At 35.2% G+C, this 26,556-nt stretch overlaps 1 protein-coding gene across 1 annotated transcript in view; it reads left to right on the top strand.

The window, feature by feature from the left end:
* Positions 1–17,435, top strand: part of NLN (neurolysin) — a 36,602-nt gene extending 19,167 nt beyond the window's left edge. Inside the window, exons 5-13 of the mRNA XM_032206376.1 lie at positions 861–963; positions 1,889–2,049; positions 3,528–3,663; positions 5,945–6,311; positions 7,641–7,842; positions 10,839–11,025; positions 12,367–12,495; positions 13,024–13,160; positions 16,006–17,435. Of these exons, the coding sequence (XP_032062267.1) occupies positions 861–963; positions 1,889–2,049; positions 3,528–3,663; positions 5,945–6,311; positions 7,641–7,842; positions 10,839–11,025; positions 12,367–12,495; positions 13,024–13,160; positions 16,006–16,140 (1,557 nt within the window). The 3' untranslated portion in view covers positions 16,141–17,435. The remainder of the gene's footprint in view (positions 1–860; positions 964–1,888; positions 2,050–3,527; positions 3,664–5,944; positions 6,312–7,640; positions 7,843–10,838; positions 11,026–12,366; positions 12,496–13,023; positions 13,161–16,005) is intronic.
* The last annotated feature ends 9,121 nt before the right edge of the window (positions 17,436–26,556 follow it).

Genomic DNA, 26,556 nt, shown 5'->3' on the forward strand with positions numbered 1-26,556 from the left:
TTGAAAATAATCGTTATTAATTCACATTTTACAGTTAGTGGGATTATTATTTTGTGTATATTTGCATTACTTCAATGGCAACCAATACCTCTGAAGGTATTTTTAAATACCTTACAAGGAGACAGTAGTTGAGCTACATTTAAGTAAAATCTTGACTAATAATACCAAATTTTTTTTTGTTTTGTGTTCTTGATGCTGTTAATTACTATGTTCGTGTGAAGTTACCTGTAAGGGGTAGAGTCATGCTGTAAAATATATTAAAAAATGGTTCAGGTAGGTCAATATCAGCATTTAAAAAAAGGATTTGGAATGCTTTGTCATATCTGTATTCCATTCAAATAAGTGCTTTTCAACAAGTTACATCCATTTTTAGTACTTTGATTCTCAGTGATTTTAGAGGTTTTCTTTACACTTAAAATTTCAAATTAAATAAAATAATTGAATGTTAGCATGTTCTGTTCAATGAACTTGTTTACAGGCTCAGTCCTCTCAGAGTTGAAAAGAAATCTGAGAGGTTGTTAGAGCAATAGACCCAATCTAGGATTCATTGGCAACAGGATTGCTCAGGACCAAAAAAAGGTAAAACTGAGCCTGAGGGAGAGTGAACTATGATACTACCTGCAGTGTATTGGCCAATGCTAGTACTCACTGTAGACTAGTAGAGCAATCTAGAAGAAAAAAAAAAAAAGAGAGAGAGAAAATCTAGAAGATTTTCTAGTTATCTAAACTAGTTTTCTACTAGTCTACAGTAATCTACAATATCTTTCTAGATAACTAGAAAAATTAAACTGTGTTCAAATGGAGGGTGGTAGTTGTCAATTGATTTTTTTTCCACTAAGTTTAGTTTATACCCAATACAGGAAATAAAGACAATGAAGAAAAAATTGAGCGAGCTGTGTATAGACTTTAACAAGAACCTGAATGAGGAAAACACATACCTTGTATTTTCTAAGGAAGAACTTGGTGAGTACCATGCATGTTCCTTCCACCTCTTCAGCCTTCCAGTTTTACTTGAGTAATTTTTTTTTATTATTTTTTTTTGGCCCACTGAATGATCAAATGAAATTCTGGTTGTGTTCCAGTCTTTTCTGTTTCTTTCTTAATTCTTCCCCAAAGTAAGCTTAAAATTACTCTTTGCAAATGTTTAAAATTTCTTCATAGACTTATGCTTTCTGAAGTGTTTTGCCTTGCATAAAGTTAGCATATCGGCCTTACTGTTTTTTCCATAACATTACTCATCACTGCTTCTTTTCTCAGTTCTCCACAATCAGGAAATCCACTGGGTATAATGTTCATTAAAATTATTTGAAAAAGTTTTCTGTCATGCAAGAAATTAAGCCACTTAAATGATTTAAACTGATCTAGAGGTCATAGAATCACAGAATGGTTTGTGTTGAAAGGGGCCTTTGAGATAACCCAGTCCCATCCTCCTGCCATGGGGCAGGGACACCTCCCACCAGCCCAGGTTGCCCAAAGCCCCATCCAGCCTGGCCTTGAGCACCTCCCTGTGCCAGGGCCTCATCACACTCTGGGTGAAGAAATATCTAATATTCAGTCACATTTTTCATGTGACAGAGGATTTAGGGATTCAGTTTCTGGAGGGCATAGCATAAGATGTATTTTAATAACACCATTTTTTTTATTTTTACATTTTAATCTATTTTTGTCTGGTAGCCTTACATTTATTTCTCTTTTCTTCACCAATAAAGTGTTTCAAAATGTATTTTGCTCAGCTTAGCAATCATTAGCAAATAATATTATTTGAAAATCGTTAGCAAAAAGAAGTGTTGTATTTCTGATGCAGGCAGAACAAATACAATAATATAACAGAAAAGGGAGTGGTCTAGTTAATTCTAGTAAACATTGTTTATTAAATTGTATTCTATAGAAGGCCTTCCTGATGACTTTATTAACAGTTTAGAGAAGACTGAGGAAGACAAATATAAAGTTACTTTAAAGTATCCCCACTATTTTCCTGTTATGAAGAAGTGCTGTATTTCAGAAACCAGGAGAAAAATGGAATCTGCCTTTAACACAAGATGCAAAGAGGTACGTCATAGGGACTTTTCTGCAGGGTAATGACAGAGTTGAAAAATGGAGCTGGACATTCAGATGTTAGATTTGAGCTCTGCATTTTGTCTAGTGCTATGAAATGAAAACTTACCAGTATGATCTCTAATATTTCCTTGCTCCAGTGTATTCTGATGTCTAAAGAGGAAGTTGTGTGCCTATGGATGTATCTCAAAATGTCAGTGGTGCTGTTAATAGAAGTAGGATTTTGGCAACCTGCCAAATTTCCCTACAGTGTTCTGTAACTACTTGCTGGCAGTTTCTTCCCAGAGAAGGCTGTCTGAGTGTTGCTTCTGTACTACAAACTATTCTTCAGAATAACTGTGTTTATTTGGGCACGTGTTTTAATTATGAAAAGCAAGTGATTAAATATAAAATTAATGCACAGCATCTAGAGAACATCTTTAACTAGATGTTAAAAATCCCTAATTTTTATAAAAGATACATTTAGTTATCTGAAAAATAGCTGCAAATGTACCTTATAGAAAAAAGAAATAATTTCACAAATAATTCATTTGATACTGATGATACCTGCTCGGCACCTAGATAGGTACAAAAATAATGAAAAGGCTAGAAAGGATAGAAGAAGTGTCATTTAGCAGGCAATTGTACCAACCATTAGAGAATAAAGACAGATTTGTGCTTTTGTACTTGAAATGCTGGGAAATGTGAAGAGCACAAGATAAGATAAAATGGCACCAAGAACTGAACGCTGTAAGTCAGCACAATTAAAGTGATATGCTGTTATAACTGTGGGACAATCTTCAAACCTAGTCAATTATACGTACCCTGAAAAAGGTGTTTTTTTTTCTTTTTTTTTTTTCTTTTTTTTTTTCCTTTTTTTTTTTTTTCTGAGAAATCTCACTTTTCTAGAAATGGGAATTAACACAATTACGTTTTAAGCCTCTCAGAGATCCTCCACCTTATCTAGGTCAGTGCCTGAGGCTTTTGTGTTTCAGATCCTTTTCTCTGACTGCTATTGTCAGAATGGCAGAAGAGGGAAATTTGCAAACAAGGTTTGAAGATAGCACAATGGCTTTGCAGTCTGTCTTAACCACTAACAAGCAATTAAGCATTTTGTCAGAGGTGTCCCTGTTATCTTTTACATTTAAATGGTCGATAAAGAAAATAAACTCTTTGCAACAGTCAAAGGTTTGTTACTCTCAGAAGAAATGGTATCTTGTTTGATTAATTGAAACAGATTAATTATAGTAGGGAATGTAATGACTCAGATTGACTAGAAACTAGACATCTGACTGCTTGCAATTAAGTGCTGTGACTAAAAAAAAATTACAAAGATCTAGCTAAATTTATGATGTTCTAGATTTATGTCTCAAAGTGTCTCATTGTAAATGTGTACTGTTCCTTATGGTTACAAATATTTACAAATATACAGTCATTCAATAATATAGTTTTATTGGTTTCACTTCATAAACTTGCCTCCTTTCTTTTTTTAGGAGAACACAAAAATTCTTCAGCAATTGCTTCCACTAAGGGCAAAAGTAGCAGAACTGCTTGGTTATAATACACATGCCAACTTTGTCCTGGAGGTAAACACTGCAAAGAGCACAGATAACGTAACAACCTTCTTAGGTTTGTTATTATTTATAAACAATACTCTTATATTTAGAGTCACAACATGGCTCCTCAGCCAAGATAATTTAAATACATAATTCGTCATAGTGTCTGTCATGTTTAGGTGGAAAAGGAACTGTCTGTTGCCTCTGTTCTGGCCATAGCTGTACAAATAGAATTGCCCCAAGACAGGGAAGCATAAAATAAAAATCTGAAAACATCTGCTTTATGACAGCCAGTATAGGCAAACTAGTAGTGTCTTTCCCTGCCCCCAAAAGCAGTTACTCTATTTTGGAACCAGAATAACATGTGCAGCCTAAGCATATTCTCTCAATTCAAGAGGCTGCATAACATTTGCAGCTTTTCATTACCTTAGGTTAGCTACGTTTTTTTTGTGCCTATGTAGGCTTAGTGTCTCTTTCTGTCGACTGATACAACTGCATTAAGTATAATAAAAGAATCAAGTATATGATGATACAGCTGTATAAAAATATATATATATATATCTGCAATGTCTTGATTTCTTTGAAGACAAAAGCCCTTTACTGGAATTCTATTTGAAAACTGAGATATTTTGAAAATGTTAATGGCACAGATATGTATAGTTATCCTGTTGACTTCAGTGGGCCCATTTTGTGCACAAAGTTAACCTCTACACTCCAGAATTATACAGTTTCACAGAGCTATGTGTTCCTTTGTTAATGTGTCTTAATACCAGTTAGTCCTTTTAGTGAAGAGGATTGTATTTATATACATATATTGTATAAATCAGCAGCCCCAAAATAATTTAGTACAGCAATAAAATATTTGGTGGTTTTGTTTTGTTTTGTTTTGTTTGTTCGTTTTGTTTTGTTTTGTTTTTTTCCTGTGTTTATGCAGCAATAAAAAGGTTTAAATGAACCTCTTCCTTCACCTGTAATTCTGTCACATTTCTCACGTTATTGTGTGAGTTCAGCTCCATATTTATCACTACCAATTAACTGAATATTTGTCAATGAACCTGTGCTTAGTTTTGATTTATAATTGGTAAGATCACTTCTTTTTTTAAGTGCAGTGAAAATATTTTGAACTCTTGCTGATACGTTTTTGTAATTCTAAATTGACGTATGTAGTGTTTTTTTTAAATTTGTTTTGAATCTGACACACTTCAAAATTTAGTAGTTATTGATGTAACTTTAACTTGTCACAAGATCATGTATATTTCTATTCAAAAATATTGTGTTTCCTGGTAATTCTGATAGAGGTAGAATGTCCATCAAATTAATTGTCATCTTTAATTTAGTTCTTTTGATATATCTTCAGATGCAAGCATAACAGTATAATTTGCTATGCTTTGTTCATATATATTCATGTTTTCAATCAATGTCCATTTTATGGCTAGGAAGAAAAACATTCTGTCTTATGATGCATTCTAAATTTAGCAAAATTTGATCTGCAAACTGTTAGCATTTATCAGTCATGTAAATGCATTTAGAGCTTTAGAGCTTTTCTAGAAATAGGAGAGGCAATACCTAAATTTTACTCTCTATTTACCAATTGTGACCATTAACCTGAATTCTTAAGGAAAAGTGTCCAGTAGTCCAGTAATGCTAAGAATAACATAAATATAGCATGTACTATATGAGAGCTTCAATAAGCTTAATTATTTTATATTAAATATATTGCTTTCATAGTGCTATGACCCCTTCTTGTACAAGAGAAATTATGTTGGATAAAACTGATATTTGGTAGAAGAGTAGCTAGCTATCAGTTAGGATACTAATGATCATGATAGCAGCTAGCTATCATTTAGGCAAGAACTCTTTGGTCTCTTGTTCTTTAATAGGACTTTAGCTAGAATTAGGTCAGAATCCTTTTTGAAAAGTCCTTGAAAAAACAGTGTTTGAATTTTGTTTTACGCTTCAGTAACTAATAGTATTTGTAGTCTTTAGCTGCTTCTGCGGAAACACATCAAGAGAACTGAGATTACATGAGGTAAAATAGAAGGTTTCTGGCAAATATGTCAAGTGTTTCTTTCTATTTCTGGTGTCTTTGAATAAGTCTAAAATTTCCCCAAACCCTTCACAGTACTGCTAGGCCTATGCAGATTTGTGTATTATTTATAGCATGCCTGCATTAAAACTCATTAAGACAAGAAAGTAGCTTGCTTGCTGTTTGTTAATCAACAAATAGAAAACTCTATCATGACCTTTTAGGGAATGTGCTTAAAGTTATACTGTATAAACCTGAGTGTGTTTTGCAGGAATATACATGATGGTAAGGAATGCACAAGTTGATTCAAAGGCAATCTTTTTTTCAGATGATTTGAGTAAAAAGCTAAAGCCATTGGTTGAGAAGGAAAGAGAATTCATTCTAGATTTGAAGAAAAAGGAGTGTAAAGAAAGAAATTTTGATTATGATGGAAGAATCAATGCATGGGATCTTCATTATTATATGAACAAAACAGAAGAGCTGAAGTACTCTATAGATCAAGAGAAGCTGAAAGAATATTTCCCAGTTGAGGCTGTTACAGAAGGCTTACTGAATATTTACCAGAATCTGCTTGGACTTGTATTTGAGCGAGTAGAAAGTGCACATGTTTGGCACGACAGTGTTACTCTTTATACAGTAAAGGACAACTCAACAGGAGAAATGTTAGGGCAGTTCTATTTGGACCTCTACCCCAGGTAATTATCACCTAGTGTTTAATGTATGTGCTTAAAATGGAATTCAACTTAGTGGGTTGCTGATGTAGGTGAAATTAAATGCATTTGGAAGTAAATATTTGTCCCACTGGTAAGGCTATTACTGTGTTCATTAAGTTGTCCTCTGTACTGTTCTGGACTGTTTTCAGATTGTTTACTTTTTTTTATTTATTTATTTTTATTTTTATTACAACTTTGTTCATCTTCTGTAGTATTACGGACTAGTCAGTTGTTCATCATTTTTCCTTCATGGACTTTTCTCCTTCCCAACTGTAATATCATGTTTGATCTTTCATTTATGCTGAACTATTACTTCACTGTGTTCAGATCAGTTATACTCCTATCTGCCAAGCATTTAAGTTTTTCCCAGCTTCTCTTTAAACTTTATATGCATATTTTGTAGCCAGTTCTGCCTTCATACTGCTAAAGAAAGTGTCAAATAGCTCAGGACCAAGAAGGTGTTGAGCACACCTTGAAATGTACTTCCAGCCTGATCACTGTAGCTCTTCTTTAGCTGTTCACAGCATCATTTCTGTTCATCAGAAATTAGGAAACTAGTATAATTGTACAAGATTTATTCTTAGGTATTATTTTTTGACTATCTCTGTTTTTTAATTATTTTTCAGCAATTTATAAATGTCATTTTTTAATATAAGTTGATTTAAGACTTCTCTGGGTAAAGGTTAGGTGAGTGAATACAGTAGTAAAAAATTAAAAAATAAAATTAAAAATTTATTTTTAAAAATAGGCATGTCTGAAGACATTTGTTAATAAGACTTTTCTGCCCCCATTAACCACTTGGGTTTATGGCAGAAGTTTCAATATCAGTCTTATTTAAACTTGGATCACACTGAAGATGCAGTAAACTATTCTTTTGTCTTCAGTAATGAAAGAGAAATTATTGCTTCGGAGTATGGAACATAGTCCTCTCCGTTAAAGTGTTTGTGAGTAGTTTAAAATAGAAGTGGTGTCTAAAGTGTGTATTCTTCCAGCATTTGAGTAAAAATCAGATTCTTGTAAGTGCTGCTGGGAATCTTAAGCTAGTGTGATTTAAATACTTATTTTATTTCATTATTTATTATTTAAATAATTATTTTTTCCCCCTTATGTTCTTAACAGGATCTTAAGCTTAGTTACTCTTTGAAGTCATAAGACAACTTTTATATGATCATCCCAATGAAAAGATACAATTTTTTCACGTAAAGCTTTAAAGAGACACCAGCTCATTGTCATTGTTCCTGAATAGGCCTTTCCGTTCTGGTGAGCAGACTTGTGATTTCCAGATATTTTCTGATATATTTTCTTGTACAGAGAAGGAAAGTATGGACACGCAGCATGCTTTGGTCTGCAACCTGGCTGTCTTCTCTCTGATGGAAGCAGAATGATGTCAGTAGCTGCTCTGGTAACCAACTTCACAAAACCAGCATCAGATCGCCCATCACTGCTGCGACATGATGAAGTAAAGACTTACTTCCATGAATTTGGTCATGTAATGCATCAGATATGCGCACAGGTCAGTGGTGTTTGTTCCAGTATAAGCCTTCCTTCTTTCTGCACTGTTTCTAAGCAAGGTAAAAGTTTATTTTGGTGTTTTCTATTTTAGTAAACTATATATGCATATTTTGTTATTTTTTGAAAGTGACTTTTTTAATTTCCATTTAAAACTACAGCAGTGAATATACCTTTTGAAAAACATTTTTAGAAGAATGTGTACTTTTGCTTATGCAACATGAGGGTACCAGTGACAAGTAAATAGTAAATGCAAAAAGTAAAGCGAGTACTTGATGGTGACTTCTGTTATTACAGCTGTCAGATGAATTTTTGTTACTTCTACTAGCATGCTAGATATTAGAAAGAAACAAACAAACAAAAAGCTTGCTGTTCCCAAGAGTGTAAATGATTTGTGAATCCATGTAGTTATGCCCTTAACTCCAGCACTTTTGCATTTAGTGCTCTTGAAAGCTATCATTCTTCCTTTCAAAAGCATAAGCAAGTCTTGCCTGAGCTATTATATTTTCTGCTCCCCCATGTGACAGTCAGCATTCTCACTGTGACCAGAATTAAGTGAAGCTAGTCTGCAGATTCTGCATCCAGATGCAAATAAAGTTGTAAAATACCTGATTTCATTTTCACTTGCATCTGCCAGATTCAATTTTAAATGTTGAATTTTTCGTAGGCCTAATGAAAATGTTATGTTTCAGAGAGAGAGGCAAGTCTCTTGTGTTCATTCACCAATTCACGTCATTACCCACAAAATCCAAAATTTGTGTAGTGTTGCAGTAGTCTTCTTTATAAAGTAGTACCAAATCAAAAAATCAGAGAATACAGTACACATTAAATTTTAAATTTTGGCCTCAATTCCAGAGCCTAGGACTGTAAAATAAAGAAACATATATATAAAAATTGCTATATTAAATCTAGAATTAAACAAATGGTGCTCAAGCAAACTGAGGAACAAGAAGCTATACATATTTTTGCATCATATTGAAAGCAGGAATTTGAAGAAAACATGATCATCCTCACTCAAAGGCAGTTGTTTCCCAGCCCAGAAATTGAGAAATTAAACTGATTCTTTCTTTTTGACTACCCGGACGATGTTTATAAATGAGACATGTTCAGCACTAGTGCAAGGTTTTGGTAACTAACAAGGAGGTGCCTGGGTGTTGCAGAGCCCCTTCTTGGCAACCCATCTAACAACACAAATACATATGTATTACTCCACTTGCTATGGAATTCCACATAACCCAGGGAGGCTTTTTTTTTTGTGTGTGTCTGTTACTGCTGTGCTGCCTTCTGTGTGCGCAGCTACTGTACTTGCTTCTGTTGTATTTTATGTAAATCATTTAATGGACTAGTATAAGCACCTGCAGATGTCTTCTCAGTCCCACATATCAACATCCTGTCCTCTGGGATTTGCATGTACAAAGCAGTATCTTGTTTCATATGGTTGCTTGTTTAAGCATGTTAAAACTTGACTTTTAAAGGGTAAAGGGGGATTTGTCTGAGTGGGAATCTGTGAGTGTCTCGTAAAGGTCAGCTTTTGGAGGACATTACCCTTTCTGATGTGTTGGGGTCCACTGGAAAGTGAGATATCAGGAGTCTTTTTATGGTATTAGGGAAAGAACTAATCAAGAACCCGAGTCAAATGTCTTCATATATTTGTTATTACCATGGTACAGTTACATATGGGGTAAATGAGGGTATCTGGTGTCAAACAAACTCTTGCACTCCTGCTTTTAATCCATTCACTTCTATCACCATTTGTTTCTGATGGTTTCTAGCTTTTTTTCATAGCTGCTATTCAGCAGATATAGGAAGAAGGGCCATCCTGTTACAACAATGGATTTGAGTAACCAAGAAGTTTAAATGAAGGCAAATGGTTTTCTTCTTTTTTCCTGTTCTTCTGAAGACATGAGATGATACACATGTGACATAGCCATCAGTTCAATGTATGCCCTACATTATACACGCCTTTTTTTGGTAGCCCTGCAAGAAAATAAGTTCTAAAGCCACTCCTCTTGTGGGCATCTATTCCCCAGTACACCCCTTGAGAGTGTGGTTGGGAAACTGAGAGTTCCTTCTTTCTTTTAGCACTTGGAGTGTTTTATTAGAATGTTGCTGAAAAGGAGAAATTGGGCTGGCAAGAGGAGATAGTTATTACAAGTCAAATTGAGAGTGACACAAAGTAACTTCTGTTGGTATTTGAATATCTGTCTTTCAAAAGTGACCATCTTTTTTTTAGGAATATTTTGAGTTTAGAACATATTTTTATGAAGATGTTTAACTGCATAAAACCGTTCTTCAAAATTAATATCTGGTGTGTGCTTTCAACTTGAAATGATTGACAACAGTAAAGTGAAATAAAGTAAATTAAAAAGTTCTAATGTGCTTGGCTTTCAGAGTGAAGATTCTTCTCTCAGTAACTGAGTGCCAGATTTGGAGACCTTTCATGACTAAAAATGCTAGGGTTTATTTATTTCTTGCCATGAATTACTGACTCAAAAACTGTGCAATAAGTCAACTATATGCCTTATGAATGAAAACAGTTTTCAGAAAAAAGCTTAAAAGGAAAAGTTGGTCAAGTAAAATCTTTGAATGAGTATGTTAGACTATAATACAACAAAAAATTTTACAAGGGTATAATTGGAGTTTATTTTTTACTCTGAAGTAATATAACACAGTTCTATAACAATTTACAAATTATGTCATTGTCATAATACAGCATGAAAACATTTGTACTTCTGTCAAAACCTAAGCAGTGAAATGACTAATACTAAGAAAATTGAAGTACAGAATCTGTAACAGAATGCAGTAAATACTGAATAATCTGTTTTGTTACTCTTTAGTAGTCTTGGATATGAATTTATGCCCTCTTTTCTTTAAATATCTTTTTTAATTATATTATTCCTTTTCCTGTGATTAACACTTCAAGTTCAGTCTCTGAAAGTTTATATTATTCTAGAAACTCTGGTTTCTAATTTTGTTTAATACAATGGCTTTTCCTTTCAGACTGATTTTGCAAGGTTTAGTGGAACTAATGTGGAAACAGACTTTGTAGAAGTACCTTCACAAATGTTTGAGAACTGGGTGTGGGAAAAGGAACCACTACAACAAATGTCAAGACATTATAAAGATGAGAGCCATGTTGCAGATGCTCTCCTTGAGAAACTTGCTGCCTCTAGACTGGCTAATACAGGTATCTGTCTCCTCTCTTTCACTCAGTGTATGTATAAAAATATATAATTAAAGAAAAAAAAACAACTGGTGGGAAATTTAAGACAACACCCTCTGTAAAACATAACAAACCACTTACTTTTTTTCTGTGTGTATGCTATCACTGTCAGTGCCAATAAGAATTAAGTGAGCACTTCAAAATGTTCATTGGATTAATAATTTCTGGTTTTATTTGCTTGGGTACAACCATTAATAAAAGCTATGATGACACTGTATGCAGGAACAGCAGCAGCTCTGGTTTTCCAGGCTATCCAAAGGACTAAAATACCTGTATGTTTTTGTCCATGTAACTTTTTCTTACCCAGCAAATTCTCTTATTCAATATTGAGTTTCCATTGTTTTTCCATTTTTTATTTTCTCAGGGTAGTCACTGTGCATTAGTACAGAAGTATAAGATTTTCTGCATGTATATTTTACATTTCACTTGCACATGATACTTGATTGACATGAAAGTTGCTTGCAAGTATATTCAACATGTGTAACATATCCCATACAAAAGCGCTGTAGCCTTTCATTACTCAAATAGCTTCTGAACTTCTGAATCCAGAACACGTCATTCAGAATCCATCCAGTCCACGGTCCCCACACTCCCAGTAGGCACGTTGCCTTCCCAAAACAAGGTTCTAATTCTCTTCTCTTTCTAAATCTCATACCACCTTACCTCTATCTCCAAATCAAGACCATAATCCAATGTCATTGCCATCATCTCATTGTCATTTTTACCACTCTGTCCCTGTAATCAGGGCTCCCCTGAAATCACAGCCATTTATGGTACAATATATGTCATCAAGGCACACTTCCCTATCCTGAACAGGAAGTGCCCATCTTTGTACAGGCACTGTAGCTGCATGAGACTTTTGTCTGGGAAGAGGTTCATATCTCGTAGCTTCTTCAAAATAGCAGAGCCTAAAGCAGCAGCAGTAGTTCTTGCTACTCTTTGAGGTGTCTTAGTTAATGTCATTAGATATACTTACCATCATCTGTGCAAGCCCTGAATGAAATGGTATACTGAAATTGAAGACAGCTGAGAACACAATTTTAAATACTGAAATTTGCTTTTAAAATACCTGCTTGAAATAGTTCTTGATCTGTAAGAAAAGTAACACTTGAAATATGGAGCTTATAATGTCAATTCCTTTACTAAAAATATCTATATTTTTTTTAACTGAAGCATTCAGATGGAAGTGTTTTATAGTTAAAATTCTAGTAATTTTGAATGTATGTTGAGATCTTTGAATGAAAGGTGCTAAATGGACTCCCAGCTACTTTGACTTTAGATAATCGAATATTCTTATTCAATTAGGTCTTTTAACCCTCCGTCAAATTGTTTTGAGCAAGGTCGACCAGGCACTCCACACAAAACCATCTCTTGACCCAGCAGATGAATATGCCAAATACTGTATGGAGATTCTGGGAATTCCTGCAACTCCAGGTATATCAGTATGAAACTTTCGTACAGCATGTCCTAATGCTTTATTTAAACATGCTTTCCTTTTTCCCAATAATGCTTGGCATACAAAACAAAACGAACAAACAAACAAAAACCACCAAACCACCAAGTTGTTGTTTGTAAAAGAAGTTGTTTGTTGATTGTACTTTATGAAGCTGAAATAATTACTTTGAAACTTGGTCTGATCTTAACGATCTCTTCTGAAAGAAGATGAAGGTAAATATAAAGCTATACTTTCTCAGGATATTTTTTAGAGTGGCATGATGTGAATATCATATTAGATATTCTGATACATTTGTGTTGGGTGTGCAACTAGATTAAAATAAAATTTACTTTTTAATCACCAGAATATGGCAGTATTCTGAGGTGTACTCAGACCCCCTATGTTAGAAGTTTCAAATTAGTTGATAAAAATTCCTTATTAATTTCTTCTTAAAGTTGATGCACTTTGTACATCAAAAAAGTGACTGCATTTGATTTAAATTAATTAATGTGAATCTACTTTTCCAGGCACAAACATGCCAGCTACTTTTGGACATCTGGCTGGTGGTTATGATGGCCAGTACTATGGATATCTGTGGAGTGAAGTGTTTTCCATGGACATCTTTTACAGCTGCTTTAAGCAAGAAGGCATAATGAATCCAAAGGTACGTGGTAAATACTTTCTACTAAAAGACTCTTGTTTACTGAAGAGTCTTGTTCTTGTCTAAAGCTACAATTTATTACAATTATGATCCATTGGGATAATGTCTCAAGTACTTCTACTGCACCCGTCAAGTTCAGATCAACAGAAAAACGTGTTACATAAATAATTGCTTTTGAACATCATTGAAATTTCAGAGACAACTTGTATTTTAATACAGTTATTATACAGGGTCATATTTTTTTGTGACTTTTAAGACATTGCATTGCATTGATTGACACATACTTTTTTGATGTCAAAAAGAAAAAACATACTTGTTCATTGTAAGTACTGATGCATATTCTGCTATGAAAGCTGTATGATAATAGTGCTCTATTTCCATGAATGGTGCCTCAAGTGTGTGGTATTTTTATACAGCTATTATTTAGAAAATTGAAGTTATGTCACTCTTTCACAGCACAGCATAACTCACAGGTTTTTTCCATCTTAGTTTTTCTCCCAAGTGACTTTGGAATCATTGACGGGTTTTAGATTTACTGGGCTTTTTTTTACTGTTGTGTAATTCTTCAGCCTTTTCTGCCTCTGGCATGAAGGAAGGACAGCTAATAATGTGGTTAGTTGTCCTGCCAATTCTGGCAATCTTTTTTATTTTTCAGGCATAGTATTAGACTTGTGACTGAAGATGCTGCGTCTCTGTTATGGCAAAGACCTTCTGGTTTTCCTGCCTCCCTTACCTGTCTTCTGGATTCAGCAGCCAGCTCTAGTTCTTCCCTTCAGTAAATGTATATAAAATGAGAAGTGAAGGAGAGAGTAGAAAGTGCTCATCTTCCCTATTCCTCTCTGGAATTTGCTTCGATTCCTTCCTTTCCTAATCACAGCAACCAGAATTTCTAGAAATGTCTCTCCCTCTAGAGGGTGGAGAAAGAAAATAGAATTAGACTGTGAGCTGGACAAAGAGAGAGATCCCAAGAGGAGAGATGGGGTAGAGGCCAGAAAACTCTGGCAGTGATTAGGGAAGTAAGGACTGTGGAAAGAGAGGTTTTATGAAGACAGGAAGTAAACTGAAGAGTTTGGGAGGAGAGATGACTAAAGGTGGTCAAGGTTGATTTTGAAGTGCTACGGATTTATAATGTGCATGTGAGAGTAAGCACTCCTGCTTATTTGATTGGAAGGGTCTCATTCATTTAAAAAAAAAAAAAAAAAAAAAAAGCATGGCCACACATGTGTCTTGCTCCCTCTCTTACATGTGTGCACACATTTTGCTTGAGTGTTCACATAACTTCTAGAAGGATCTGTGGAGATTTCCCCTCCCTCTTCAGAACAATACTATCTTCTCAAATTGGTTCTTTTTTAACTTGTTATTTATACTTTCATTCCATGTAAGTGTAATACAGTTCCACAGGATGGGACAGACAATCTTTTATAAACAAATGCTAGACACCAGTAAGATTTCTGTAGTTATATTTCATTTTATCTAGATTTAGATTAGCTTTTAGAAAGGCAGGAAAGGAAAACAGTTACGGTATTATGACTTGCACTCACTCTTAGAAATTTGGCTTACCTCTTCCTGTTAGAATAAACCTCTCTTCCTGTTTTGAGCAACAGTTATAGAAACTAGTTTAAGTGACTTTATCAATAACAATTCTTCAACAAACTCTTAACTTTAGCATAGTTAATTGTCACACTCCTCAGTTCTTGCACGTTATCTGAAATTACCTCTGGTCTCTCTAGAATTGAGAAATCTGCTTACAGGAGACACAACAGCAAAGAATCATGTTTACTCAAATAACACTTTTACACTAAAAGGAACAATATATTCTATTCCGCTCATGTCCAGGAAACAAACACAAATACCAAAATATTAGCAATGTTCAGTGACGTATTATCTTTTTACTTTTTTCCATGTGTATTCTCAGGCAATGCGATTAGTAGTGTAGTTAAGTTATGGAGGTCTGTCAGTTAAAAAGAGCTATGCTTTTTACTGTTTTTACAGTAGCAATCAGGAAGCAGTGTAGTCCTGTAATCTCATAGCTTTGACGTGTGGGGGAAGTATATCTGTGTGTATACAGTGACTGAAAGGAAGATTATTTTCTTCAATATTAAGAGTATCTAGGACTTTTACATGAAAAAAATATTGCTTTCTCATTGATTCTTATGTCTGAGGCCCAAAATGCTCCAGATGCTTTCTTCAAAAGATGACTTCTTGTTAAGAATGTCTTAATTTACTGCTTTCTCAGAAGCTTTTAGATCATTCCTTTTAAAGGAATCTTTTCCTTCTGAAGTAATAATGTTTCTTACTGAAAATGTAAACAGAGTTAAGTTCCCATTACTTTAATGTATTTCGATAGGGAAATTCTATGTGCTTATATATATACATATATAGATAGATATGTATTATATTGATGTGCACATAAAATGTTAATATATGCCATGTTATTCCTCAGTGTTATACTTATTTGTCTCTGAAGTATCATCTCTGTTCTTGAAACAGAGATTAAAGAAAGAGAAATCATCAGTTAAGAGAGAATGAATGTTAGTTTCTCTTTGCTTGCCTGTCAGTCATGTTATGCCCTTGAAGAATGTCTTCCAGAACTTGGGCAAGTTGTGTCATTTTAACTTCCAGAACAGTGTAAAATCACAAGAAATTGGATTTCTTAGGGTACAGGTTAAATATCTCCTGTCTTGAGTTCTTCCAGCAGATCTAAGTTATATTTGTGGTATATTCTCTTTTGGTATTAAGAAAAACTGGAAAGAGAAGACATGTTGAGACTTTTACATACACAACACATACAGAAAAATGGCAGTTTACAAGATAAGAAATACTAACATTCTGCTTTACCTTTTATCAGGCTGGAATGAAATACAGAAACCTTATTTTGAAACCTGGCGGATCTTTGGATGGGATGGATATGCTTCAGAATTTCTTGGATCGTAAACCAAGCCAGAGAGCTTTCCTGTTGAGTAAGGGACTATGTGTTCAGTAAAATTATGGGGACTATGTGTTCAGTAAAATCATGGTTTCTTTGTAATGGCATATACGTATGGAATGAGCTGGAAATGTCAGTGTGTTTCACATCTTAACTATGTACCACTTTAGGCAAATCAGGTTGCTTTTTCATGATTTTTTAAAATGTATAAATAAAAATGTGATTTTTAAATTGCACAGGACTACAAAATTCAACACAATAGGGAAAAAATAATTCTGAGATGTGCTGAAGCTGAGAAATTTGGATGGTAATTTTTTTTCTGGAATTAATGCGAGATAATGCTAATCAGCATGGGGATTTGATGCCTTGTTTCTCTTTTAATAGATGCACTTAAACTGTCATGTGAATGAATTTCAAAACTGGGGATAAAAAGAACACTACCAGCAATAAAAAAAAAAAAAGGAAGAAAAAAAAAAAGAAAAAAACATTTTCTATTCTGTATTATTCTCTTGTATTTATGGCTCACAAATGTTTTTGATGGAGTGGAACTGTGTTTGATTTCATCATGATTTGGGTTCAGTCTAGCTTTCTGACAAAATTCAAGACTGAGAACCTGTGCCAGACAGCTTTACAGCAGACATACTTGTGTAATACTTCTACATTTCATTCTGGTGCATGCTAAATTCTTGTATTATTTATAAATTTATACAGTATAACTTAAAAAAAAAAAAAAAAAGCCAACTATCATCTGAGCTACATAGAGGATAACCACTTAGAATATGACCTTGTCAGTTCTCCCACTGCTTTTCATTTTTTGTTGATGATCACAAATCAGATCTTTGTTAGGTCGTTGTTTTCCCAGCTATATCATCACAGGCACTAAAAAGTTATATACTATAGCAATTATAATGGTTTTGGTTGGTTTGTGAAAATTTTCGAGATATGTATAAAGAAAGTTGTGTCCCCAGTGGAAATGGTAAAAGTCAACACCAGATTTTCTTATTGGGCCTTTCCAGTCTGGCATGCAGAAGTGCAACAGAACAACTTCACAGATTTGATGGTTTCAGCTATGGGAGTAGGACAGTAATCGAGGAATTATTTTTGAAGTTTTTCTGTGAGATCATGCCAATTCTTACACCACTAAAACAAAGCTGATAGTTCAACTGCACTTTTCTTGTCTTTAGATATAATACCTTACTTTGGTTTTGGTATTGCAACATTTTTTGTGATCAAACTTTAACATTGGTTACTAGCTAATAGATTTTAGACATTTGATTCATAGCTGTGAACATGGCTAATATTTTATTTATTTGTTCAAACACAAAGTAAGAAAATATGCCTGGTAAACTCAAAAGATTCCTTCCTCTTTTTTTTTTTTTTTTTTTTTAGCAAAAGAAAACTGAAAGCATTCACTTTAGGTCAAATCTATGTGTTTGAGAAAAACAACAGTTGTTAATGTTCACTTGAAACTTTTTTGTGTTTTTCTTTTGAAGCATTTAAGCTGAGAAAAGCAGAAGATCTTCATTGGTTTCTACTTAATTTTTGTTCCAAGATGGAATATTTGACAGGACTTACTTCTGAGCCACAGTAGTTATGGATGTGAGGAAACACAGAAGTTTTTAGCCAAAACATACTTATTTTGTAGTTTCAACAAAGCACATAATGAAGTCAGTTCTAACTCTCATAATCAGTTGCAGTTCTAGACTCCAGTTCTGCAGTGTCAAGGAAAAGTAATACATGAAAATCACATATATGAGAACCTTTTGAACAGTGTTCAGAACAGCCATAAAAGAAAGCTAAAGAAACTAGTGGGTGCAAGATCATAAAACCTGTAAATTTAGCCTATCTGAATTTTCTCTACAGTCTGAACGCATTTGGAAGTATTTTACTTTATTTTTAAACAAGTGTTTAAAATTATTGCAAATCCTATCATTTTTTTTCCATTCACCATTTAATGATTGTTCCAATGAATTAAATGTAAAAAGTTATTTAGAGATACTATCCAAACATGGTCTGCAAATCTAAGCAACAGAATTTTTATTAAGATGTAAGACACGGTATTTCTTTTGGAGCTGCCAAACTGACTTCCACATGAGGGAGACCTTTCTCTGCATAAACCAGCAGTCTCATTTCAAGGTAGATAATTGCAAATGCAGTAATTATAAGCAAAAATATGTGGTGATGACATTTAAAAGTTAAATACAGAACAGTACTGATGCTGATTTTGGTAATTTGTCTTGTTTATTTTTCCGTTCTTTAGTGTGTGTGTTTAACAAAGTAGATAGAAACTATGAAGAAAATATCTGCTCTTACATGTATGTGGAAAAACGTACATGATTGTACAGATACACAGTAGTGTCAGCCAGATATCTGTGTATGGAAAAGAAAAACTAAAATTACATTGTGCCCCACAAATATGTGTGCTATGATCTGTACCTGTCCCAAAGAATATGATTTTCTGTAATTTGGTGTTGTAGAAGCCATCTCCAAAGCCCTGCATCAGGTGGTAGTTAAGGTAGATTATCTTATGGCTAAAACTGCACTCAGGAAAGCAAACACGTAATGTTCTGAAATGTTTCTGGAACATCTTAATGGGGTAATGTATCAAGCTAGTCTGCTAATTTTTATATTGCCTTTTGAGAGCCTTGTAAGTCAAATTCAAGTTCACATTGTAAAGACTTGATCTTGGAATGGAAGAAATAACCTGGATAAAGACCTCTTTTCTAGTTATGCATCTCTCCATTGTACTCATGATTTTTTTTCTGTATATGAAACAGCATATTCTGACACTATTCCCAGCGTGTGACTTAAAATCCCCAAAGAAAACAGAAAATATGATCTCAATCTTCTGTTTTAGAAACATGAGTTAATCGCTTCAACACTGCACAGAAACAATTACGTATCTTCAAGCACACAAGGATATAGGTATCTGGAAAACAAAAACCAACCAACCAACCAAAAAAAAACAACACCAGCTTGTGTCAGAATTATTAGTCTCATGCTTCCATTGAATTCAGTTTCAAAATTTGAAAAGTCTTTGTTAATTCCAACCCAACTTGAAGTGTTCATTGTAATAACAGAAGTAACTTGAAATGTTAGTCTAAAAAGCAGCTGCATTTTCAAGTTAGTAATGTATCTTTTAGAATTTCATTGTATTTATAATTGTTTCCCTTTGTCATCAGTTCAAATTGACTTGGCAACAGAAGCTTCAAATGAAAGTGAAAGGGTCAAAGGGGGGACACAGGAGAGAGTTATGTCAAGCACTAAAGAGGCAATTAACAGGTAATTGCTTTCCCATGTTGCTTCCTCACTGCAAAAGATAGAGCAGGCTGGCCATGCAACTGGGTTACAAGGTGGTAGGTGGTGGCCTCACCTGCTGCTGGTCATCTGATATAAATGCAGCATGAAGCCTGGTTTAGGATTGATTGCAAACCAAGTTGTAAAAAGAATCTGGAGAAAAAGTTTAAATTCTGCTCTCTGACCTACAGCGGCTGTTGGTTATTATGCTGACTTAATAAATACATGGAGGGAGTCTTTGTAGATATGGAGTATTGACTCTATCACTTGAGCCACTACAATTGGTTTTCATATCTGGAGAGCTCTGTGTTGCATGCTATTAATATAACAACATACTCATTTTAATCAGTAATTGAGGTCAGTCAACTGCGGATCTTGCTTGACAAACAATTTTGTTAATAATCAGGCAGTGACTATTTCTGATGGCTGTAGACATTTGGTATGGGAGAAGTAAAATTACTGCAACAAGAAATGAATCACAAAGTCAAGATCTTTGCTTTCACTCTGAAAAATGAAATAATTTCCCAATACCTTTAGAAATGAGGGAAGGCAGGGGTGGTACGTGGGTTGTGTGGAGACTTCTGGAGGAATTTTCTAGAAGTGTAGACCTGGTTGCATAAGGAGCAGAAAGCAGCTGATAATGTGTTGAGTGGGAGTTAAATGTGTTGGGGTGTTGAGGATTAAATCAATTGCTGGGTGGGTTTAGTTAGCACTGGGCAGAGGTGCTATGCTGCACCTCATTCCCACCAACAAGGATGGGCTGATGGGGAATGAAAAACTCAAGGGCAACCGTGGCTGCAGTGACCATGCAGTTTGGGATCCAGAGGGCAGAGAGGAGGGAGGCAGTATTGGGACCAGTGCTGTTTAACATCTTTGTTGGTGATATGGACAGTGAGATTAAGTGCACCCTGAGTGAGTTTGCTGATGACACCAAGCTGTGTGGTAGAATCAACACGCAGGAGGGCAGGGATGCCATCCAGAGAGACATGGACAGGCCAGAGAGGTGGGCCTGTGTGAACCTCTTGAGGTTCAACAACGCCAAGTGCAAGGTCCTGGCCCTAAGTACAGATACAGGCTGGGCAGAGAATGGAACTGGGTGGTTTTTAAGGTCCCTTCCAAACCAAACGGTTCTGTGATGTGATTCCGCATGTTGAAGGAAAAGGAAGGAGTGCAGAAGGTTGAAGGATGAAGTTGGAGTAGGGTATTCTGACAATAGCTGTGAAGGGGTTGGGGTGACTGTTGGAAGATTTTATGAAAAGGGCATATAGCTTAATGTACACCGATTTATAAAAGGTTACCAATTGCTTTTTTTTTTTTTTTTGCTTTAGAAACAAGACATGCTCATATTTGTCTCTGAATTTATGTCTTACATTTTTATTTGCATGCCAAAGAACATGAAATTACGCATCATCTTGTTGCTTGAGTGCTTGTGCTTCTTCCTGACATCTGGAGATGATTTTTTCTTTCACCGGTGTTTTCTTCATGAATATACTTTAAATAACAGTTTCCCATGGAGGAAGGAAGAACTGTGATATTATTGGAAGAGTTCAGGTTGCAGGGCCTGTGTTTGAAGTCTTGTATAGCTAATCATTATGAGCCATTGTAAATAGTACAGATGATATACAAAACCTGGTACCAAACAGCAGTCAATCTGTTTGAGCATAACTAGCATAGATAATGATAAATAAATAAATTAAATTTAATGAATTGGAAGTTAGTGGTTGCCTAGAAACCAATAATCATGACCTAATTTTATTCAGTATTGATTAACAGAGGATAGAATCAGCCAATACTTGCTTGCACTATACTCCTAATGGATTAAAAAGGCTGAATATATCACTGCTAAGCAGGCTAGTGAGTAAAATTATTTGGAAGAAAAATTGTGAATGAGAAGTGGTATGTCTTTAAAACGTAATTAGCCAAAATATTTCACAACTTAGTCAGAACTGTTCTCTTTTTAAGAACCAATCTGTTCACCAGCAAAAACAGCAATTAAAAATAAACAAAACAGAAGTGGGGTCAGGAGTAGGAAACAGCTATAAAATGAGGAATTGTAAAGTGTTAAAAATGTTAAAGAAAACTAAGACCATCAAGAAAAATAAGTGTAACGGATTATAGTTAATAAGATGTAGAATATATTATTTCTAATAAATCCCATTTGTGTGTCTGACCTTTAATAGATGGAGATTCTGATACTGCTAATGACCAAATAAAGACAAAAGACTTTTTTTTTTTTTATTTATTGTTTCTCTTCTGCATTTACAAAGAAACAACATGTTGTAATCATATCATATGAGAACAATGGGGTACTTTCCAGTCCATTATTAAGAGAGAAGGATATTAAGCAACACCTACTCAGAATAAACATCTTCAGATTAGTAGGATTGAGTAACTTGCACTCTACAACCTATGAGAATTGATGGGGGCAGATTTTTTCCCAGGGCTGTTAATCTTGGGATACCAGGCATATGGCATTGTTCTAGAACAGCACTGATGATTTCCAGAGTTCAAAAAAAAAGCAAATGGGTGACTATTGGCCACACACCCTGAAATCTGTTTTCAGCAAAACAGTTGGAGAGAATTAATATAATTCTGTTGCTGAGGAATTAAACCACAAGTGTCATTAACAAAGTGCAAGTGATGTTACAAAAAACAAGTTGTTCTCACTACAAGCCTGATGAAGGAGACTGTAGGGAGATTTAGGTACAGGGTATTTGACTTAGTGCTATATATTTTTGTCTGGAATAACACGATACAGTATCAGTATGTAAAATGGATTAAGAAGTGTCTAACTGTTCTCAGGGAGTAATTCTTGATCAGATTGATTGGGAAGTCCCTGCAAAGCACAGATGAAAATCAGAAAAATATAGAGGGAAATAGCATATACAGCAGCCCTATTCGTACTCTTCTATGGCATCTGCTTTTAGCTACTGCTAGAGATGAGATACTGTATGAGATCAACCTGCTGTTTGGTCCAGAGTGGAAACTGAAGAAAGAGCAGAAAAGAACCACAAAACTTACCTGACAGACTGAGAAAACTTTTTTAAAGGGAAACTTTTAAAAGCTTTATATTTTCAGCTTAGGGAAGAAAAAAAAAAAAAAAAAGGCAAAAGATTCTGTGAAGACTTAATTATAGTCTGTAGGTATCGTCATTATATGTTAAAAGGTTCTTTAGTCTAGTCGAAGAATGTCAGATGGAAGCTGAGGCCAGTCATTTGAAAGAGAAAATAACAGCATTTTTAACAATGAAGGGGACTAACAGAACAAACTGTTCAGAAAATTGGTGGAGTTATCAGCTTTTGATGTCTTCACATCTAGACAAATAAAAGCTGTTCTAGGAGATACGCTTTCACCAAACACAATGTATTAGACTTCATTTAGAGTAACTGGGAGAAATGGAATGGCTGGTGAAATAAAAATCAGATTGATCTCCTGGGCCTTTTTCTTAAAACTCCAAGATTCCATAAATCTTATCCTACTCAAAAAAAGTTTGTTGGATGGATGTTTTCATAGGGCAGAGTTGTAAAAATATGCAATGTAATTCACTGCTGAGGAGTTCTAGCCTTCTAAGCCATTTACAGAAAGCAAAGGCAAATGGACAATGCACTTTTAAATTGAGGGAAAAAGTTTCCTTTAAATAAGTAAATGTGAGACTTCACAGCTTTTGTAAGAAAACTGAGTGGATAAGTCATTTTCAACATGACAAAGGATAAAACTATACTAAAATTTCTTCTTGAATACAAGGTTTCACCATCCCAGGAGGTATTCAAAAGATGTATAGATGTGGTGCTTAGACGTGATTTAGTGGTAAACTTGGCAGTGCTAGGTTAATGGTTGGATTTGATGATGTTAAAGGTATTTTCCAACCTGAATGAAAACGATTCTATGATTCTAAAAAGGCAGTATTTTTCTGTTTAGAAAGTTGAAAAGTTATTTTTACAAATAGTATTTTTAACTGGGCAAGGTGTCTTAAAAGCTTCCTTGACTGTTTCTTATGGAACTTAGTGAGCATAGAAAGGATTTATCAAGTGTGAATCTGCATATAAACAACAGCCATACACGAAGTTCTCTTGATTCAGTGGTGAATCATCATCTGCTTTAGAATCACAGAATCATTTAGGTTGGGAAAGACCATTAGGTTCATCAATTCCAACCATCACCTAGCACTACCAATTCCACCACTAAACCACGCCTCTCAGTGCCAGTCCACACATCTCTTACATACCAGTAGGGGTGGTGACTCCACTGCTTCTTAAAGGTATTTTCCAACGTAAGTGAAAATGAGGGTAGCCTGTTGCAATACCACGCTTTCCATGAAGAAATTCTTCCTGATATCCAATCTAAGCCTCCCCTGCCACAAGAGCCATTTCTTTGTGTCCTGTCTTTTGACACCTGAGAAAAGAACCTGATGCCCAGCTCCCCACAACTTTCTTTCAGGTAACTGTAGAAAGCAGTGAGGTCTTCCCTCAGCCTCCTTTACTCCAGACTAAACAAGCCCAGTTCCCTCAGTCATTCCTCATAAGTCTTATTTTCTGGGCCCTTCACCAGTTTTGTTGCTCTTCTCTGAACATGACAGCAACTCAGTCTCCTTCCTGTAGTGAGGGGCGCAAAATTAACACAGTATTTGAGGTGTGATCTCACCAGGGCTGAGTACTGAGGGACAAATCATTTCCCTAGCCCTGCTGACCACACTGTTTCTGATGCAGGCCAGGACGATATTGGCCTTCTTGGCCAGCTGGGCACACTGATGTCTCACGTGTTCGTGTTTTCCTTCAGGTTGCTTTCTATGTGCATGTTTACTTTACTGAAGGAATCAGACAGTCCTTAACGTGAAGGAGGAACTTCTGGTCTAGGATGGCTCTCAAGAACCAAACCACATTTTTCTTTTTCAGTAACAGAGTACTCGGTAAAGCATGGATGAAGTCTAAAGTGGCCGGTTTTCATCTCTCTCATTCTCTAGGGATGACACTGAGTTTGCAAGTTCTGATGGAAATTCGTTTTGTTCATTACTTATAATTACACTTGGTTATTGTATGTAGTTTTATCAGTAATGTGTTTCTTTCTGTGTTTGAAAACTTTCTGTGATCTCTTGCAAACTGATACCTCAGTCTAAGCAACAGCACACCTTTGAATAATATATGATTCTTTTGATATGTCTTTAATACATGTAAAACAGCCTTCAGAATAGAGAGTAGTTTAAAGTAACACTTCTGTATTCACTTTCAATCCTATTGTCATTAGAGAACCTGAAACGTCTTGAATTGCAAGTCCAGGTTGAGCACAGAGGTTACAAGTTTCCCTGATGCCTTTTCATTAGTTCTGGCTGTCCCTTGTAGTTTAACAGTTGTGCCTCTGTGAAGCTTTTTCACCTGCGTTGGAGTTGTTTCTACCTTGAAATGTATTTTTTTGGTTTTAAGTACTTTGTCCATTCCGTGGACAGAAAAGGAGGGAATAAATCTAAATAACCTTGTGACTTTCTAACCTTGAGCATGAAGTATAATTCCTGTATGTGTAAGCTGTATTTATTAGCAGCATTTTATGTCTACGTTGTCACATGTTAAAATACAAAGCCCAAGGTTAGTTATTTAAGTAAAGTTGATTTTCGGAGAAAGAGGAACTATTGAGCTCAACAAGAGAAGTTGTTTAGAAAGCTGAAAAATCAAGCTGTGGTAATTTGCCTGAGATTTTTTTTTCCTCCTCTTATTGAACTTTTTTTTCTTTTTTTTTTTTTACATCTTAAAGCATTTTCTAGAATGAAGAAGAATATTCTTTTTTATATGTAAGTAATGAGAGCTAGAGAAGGTAAGTATTGCGGTGGGCATCAAACAACAAGTCTGTCAGATTTGAAAAGGTAAAGAAGGATGCCTACCTCCTTATGCCATACTTACTGGGGATAGTGACATTTCCATTTTCTATAGTGAAACCCTATTCAAATGCTGCAAATAGCTTAATTTGGAAAAACAGAGGAATAATGTTCAGCCAGAAAAAGTGGAAGATGTTTTGTATGGGTGCAGGAGATATGAAGGAAAGGGAGAAATCCTTAACATGGTGATAAAATGTCTTTTCATTGAAAGAACTGTAAAGCTATAACTTTGGCACAAGTCACTAATATAAATGCATCGGATATTGAATATGCAAAATTATGAAATTGAGTATTTAGTATCTATTAAACATACAGGCATATAAAATACTAGAGTAGTTCTCATACGGGGGAAGCAGCAATATTTGTGAGTTCTTTGATGTTGACTAATAGAGTTTTGGTGACCAAAGAGGCGCAAAATGAGTTACTGTGAAGAGAATTATTTTTGCATACTCTCTGCCTGATTGAACACAACACCCAACATTTTCAAGTCCACCTTTACTTTGAGAAAGCTTGTGCATATGCTTTGCTGATTAAAAAGCCTTGATTTGTAAGCCTTGTAATTCATTGCTTTTGGCACTGAATTTTCTTATAACAAAGAGACTGATGAGCTTAGGTTATAAAAGTTGGGGCACTTTATGCTGAGCAATACAGAAGCTAATGCTATTACCTTCACAGATCTTTGGTGCTGGTGCTGTTGCAGTTGCCTGTGAAAGAATAGAACATCAGTTTTGGAGAAAAAAAAAAAAAATTGTTCCTCGCATGGAAGGAAATAATATCTGGTTCAAATACATTTCACAAGGACATGATGATTAAGTTACACTAGGAAACACAGGGCACAAAGTACATTTTGTTTTTAATTATACATGCACAGTCCATTGAGAACATAAAGGAAATAACAAGATACTATCTGGATTATTTTTTTTCTACAACACTGATTTATGTGCAACAATTTACTGTAGCTTACAATCTACAGTTTGTGTCTTAGATTTAAGGTTTAGAAAAATTGCTCAGGCAGTCCCCACACAGTCTGTTCCCCCCGTGCTACAGTCGGGGAGCCCCCTCCCTCCCACTGCCTTATCTCTTGCCAGGAAGTGGGTTGCTGAGGGCAGACAAGAGACAAGCTGCAGTTCTACAGTCCTCTGGTTTATCTTGCTGTAGCCTGAGCTGGTTACCAGCTGTTATTATAGTCTGCCCAACTTCAGCCCTGTGGTTGAGGCCCGGAGTCACCCTTTCTTGGGACAAAATGGCTTTATTTGTAGTCGAAACTACTGTAGCAGCCGTGGGCGATTCAAGCCTTTCAAGGGATTTCAGAG

The sequence above is a fragment of the Aythya fuligula genome, chromosome Z (assembly GCF_009819795.1).
Source record: "Aythya fuligula isolate bAytFul2 chromosome Z, bAytFul2.pri, whole genome shotgun sequence".
Lineage (NCBI taxonomy): Eukaryota > Metazoa > Chordata > Aves > Anseriformes > Anatidae > Aythya > Aythya fuligula.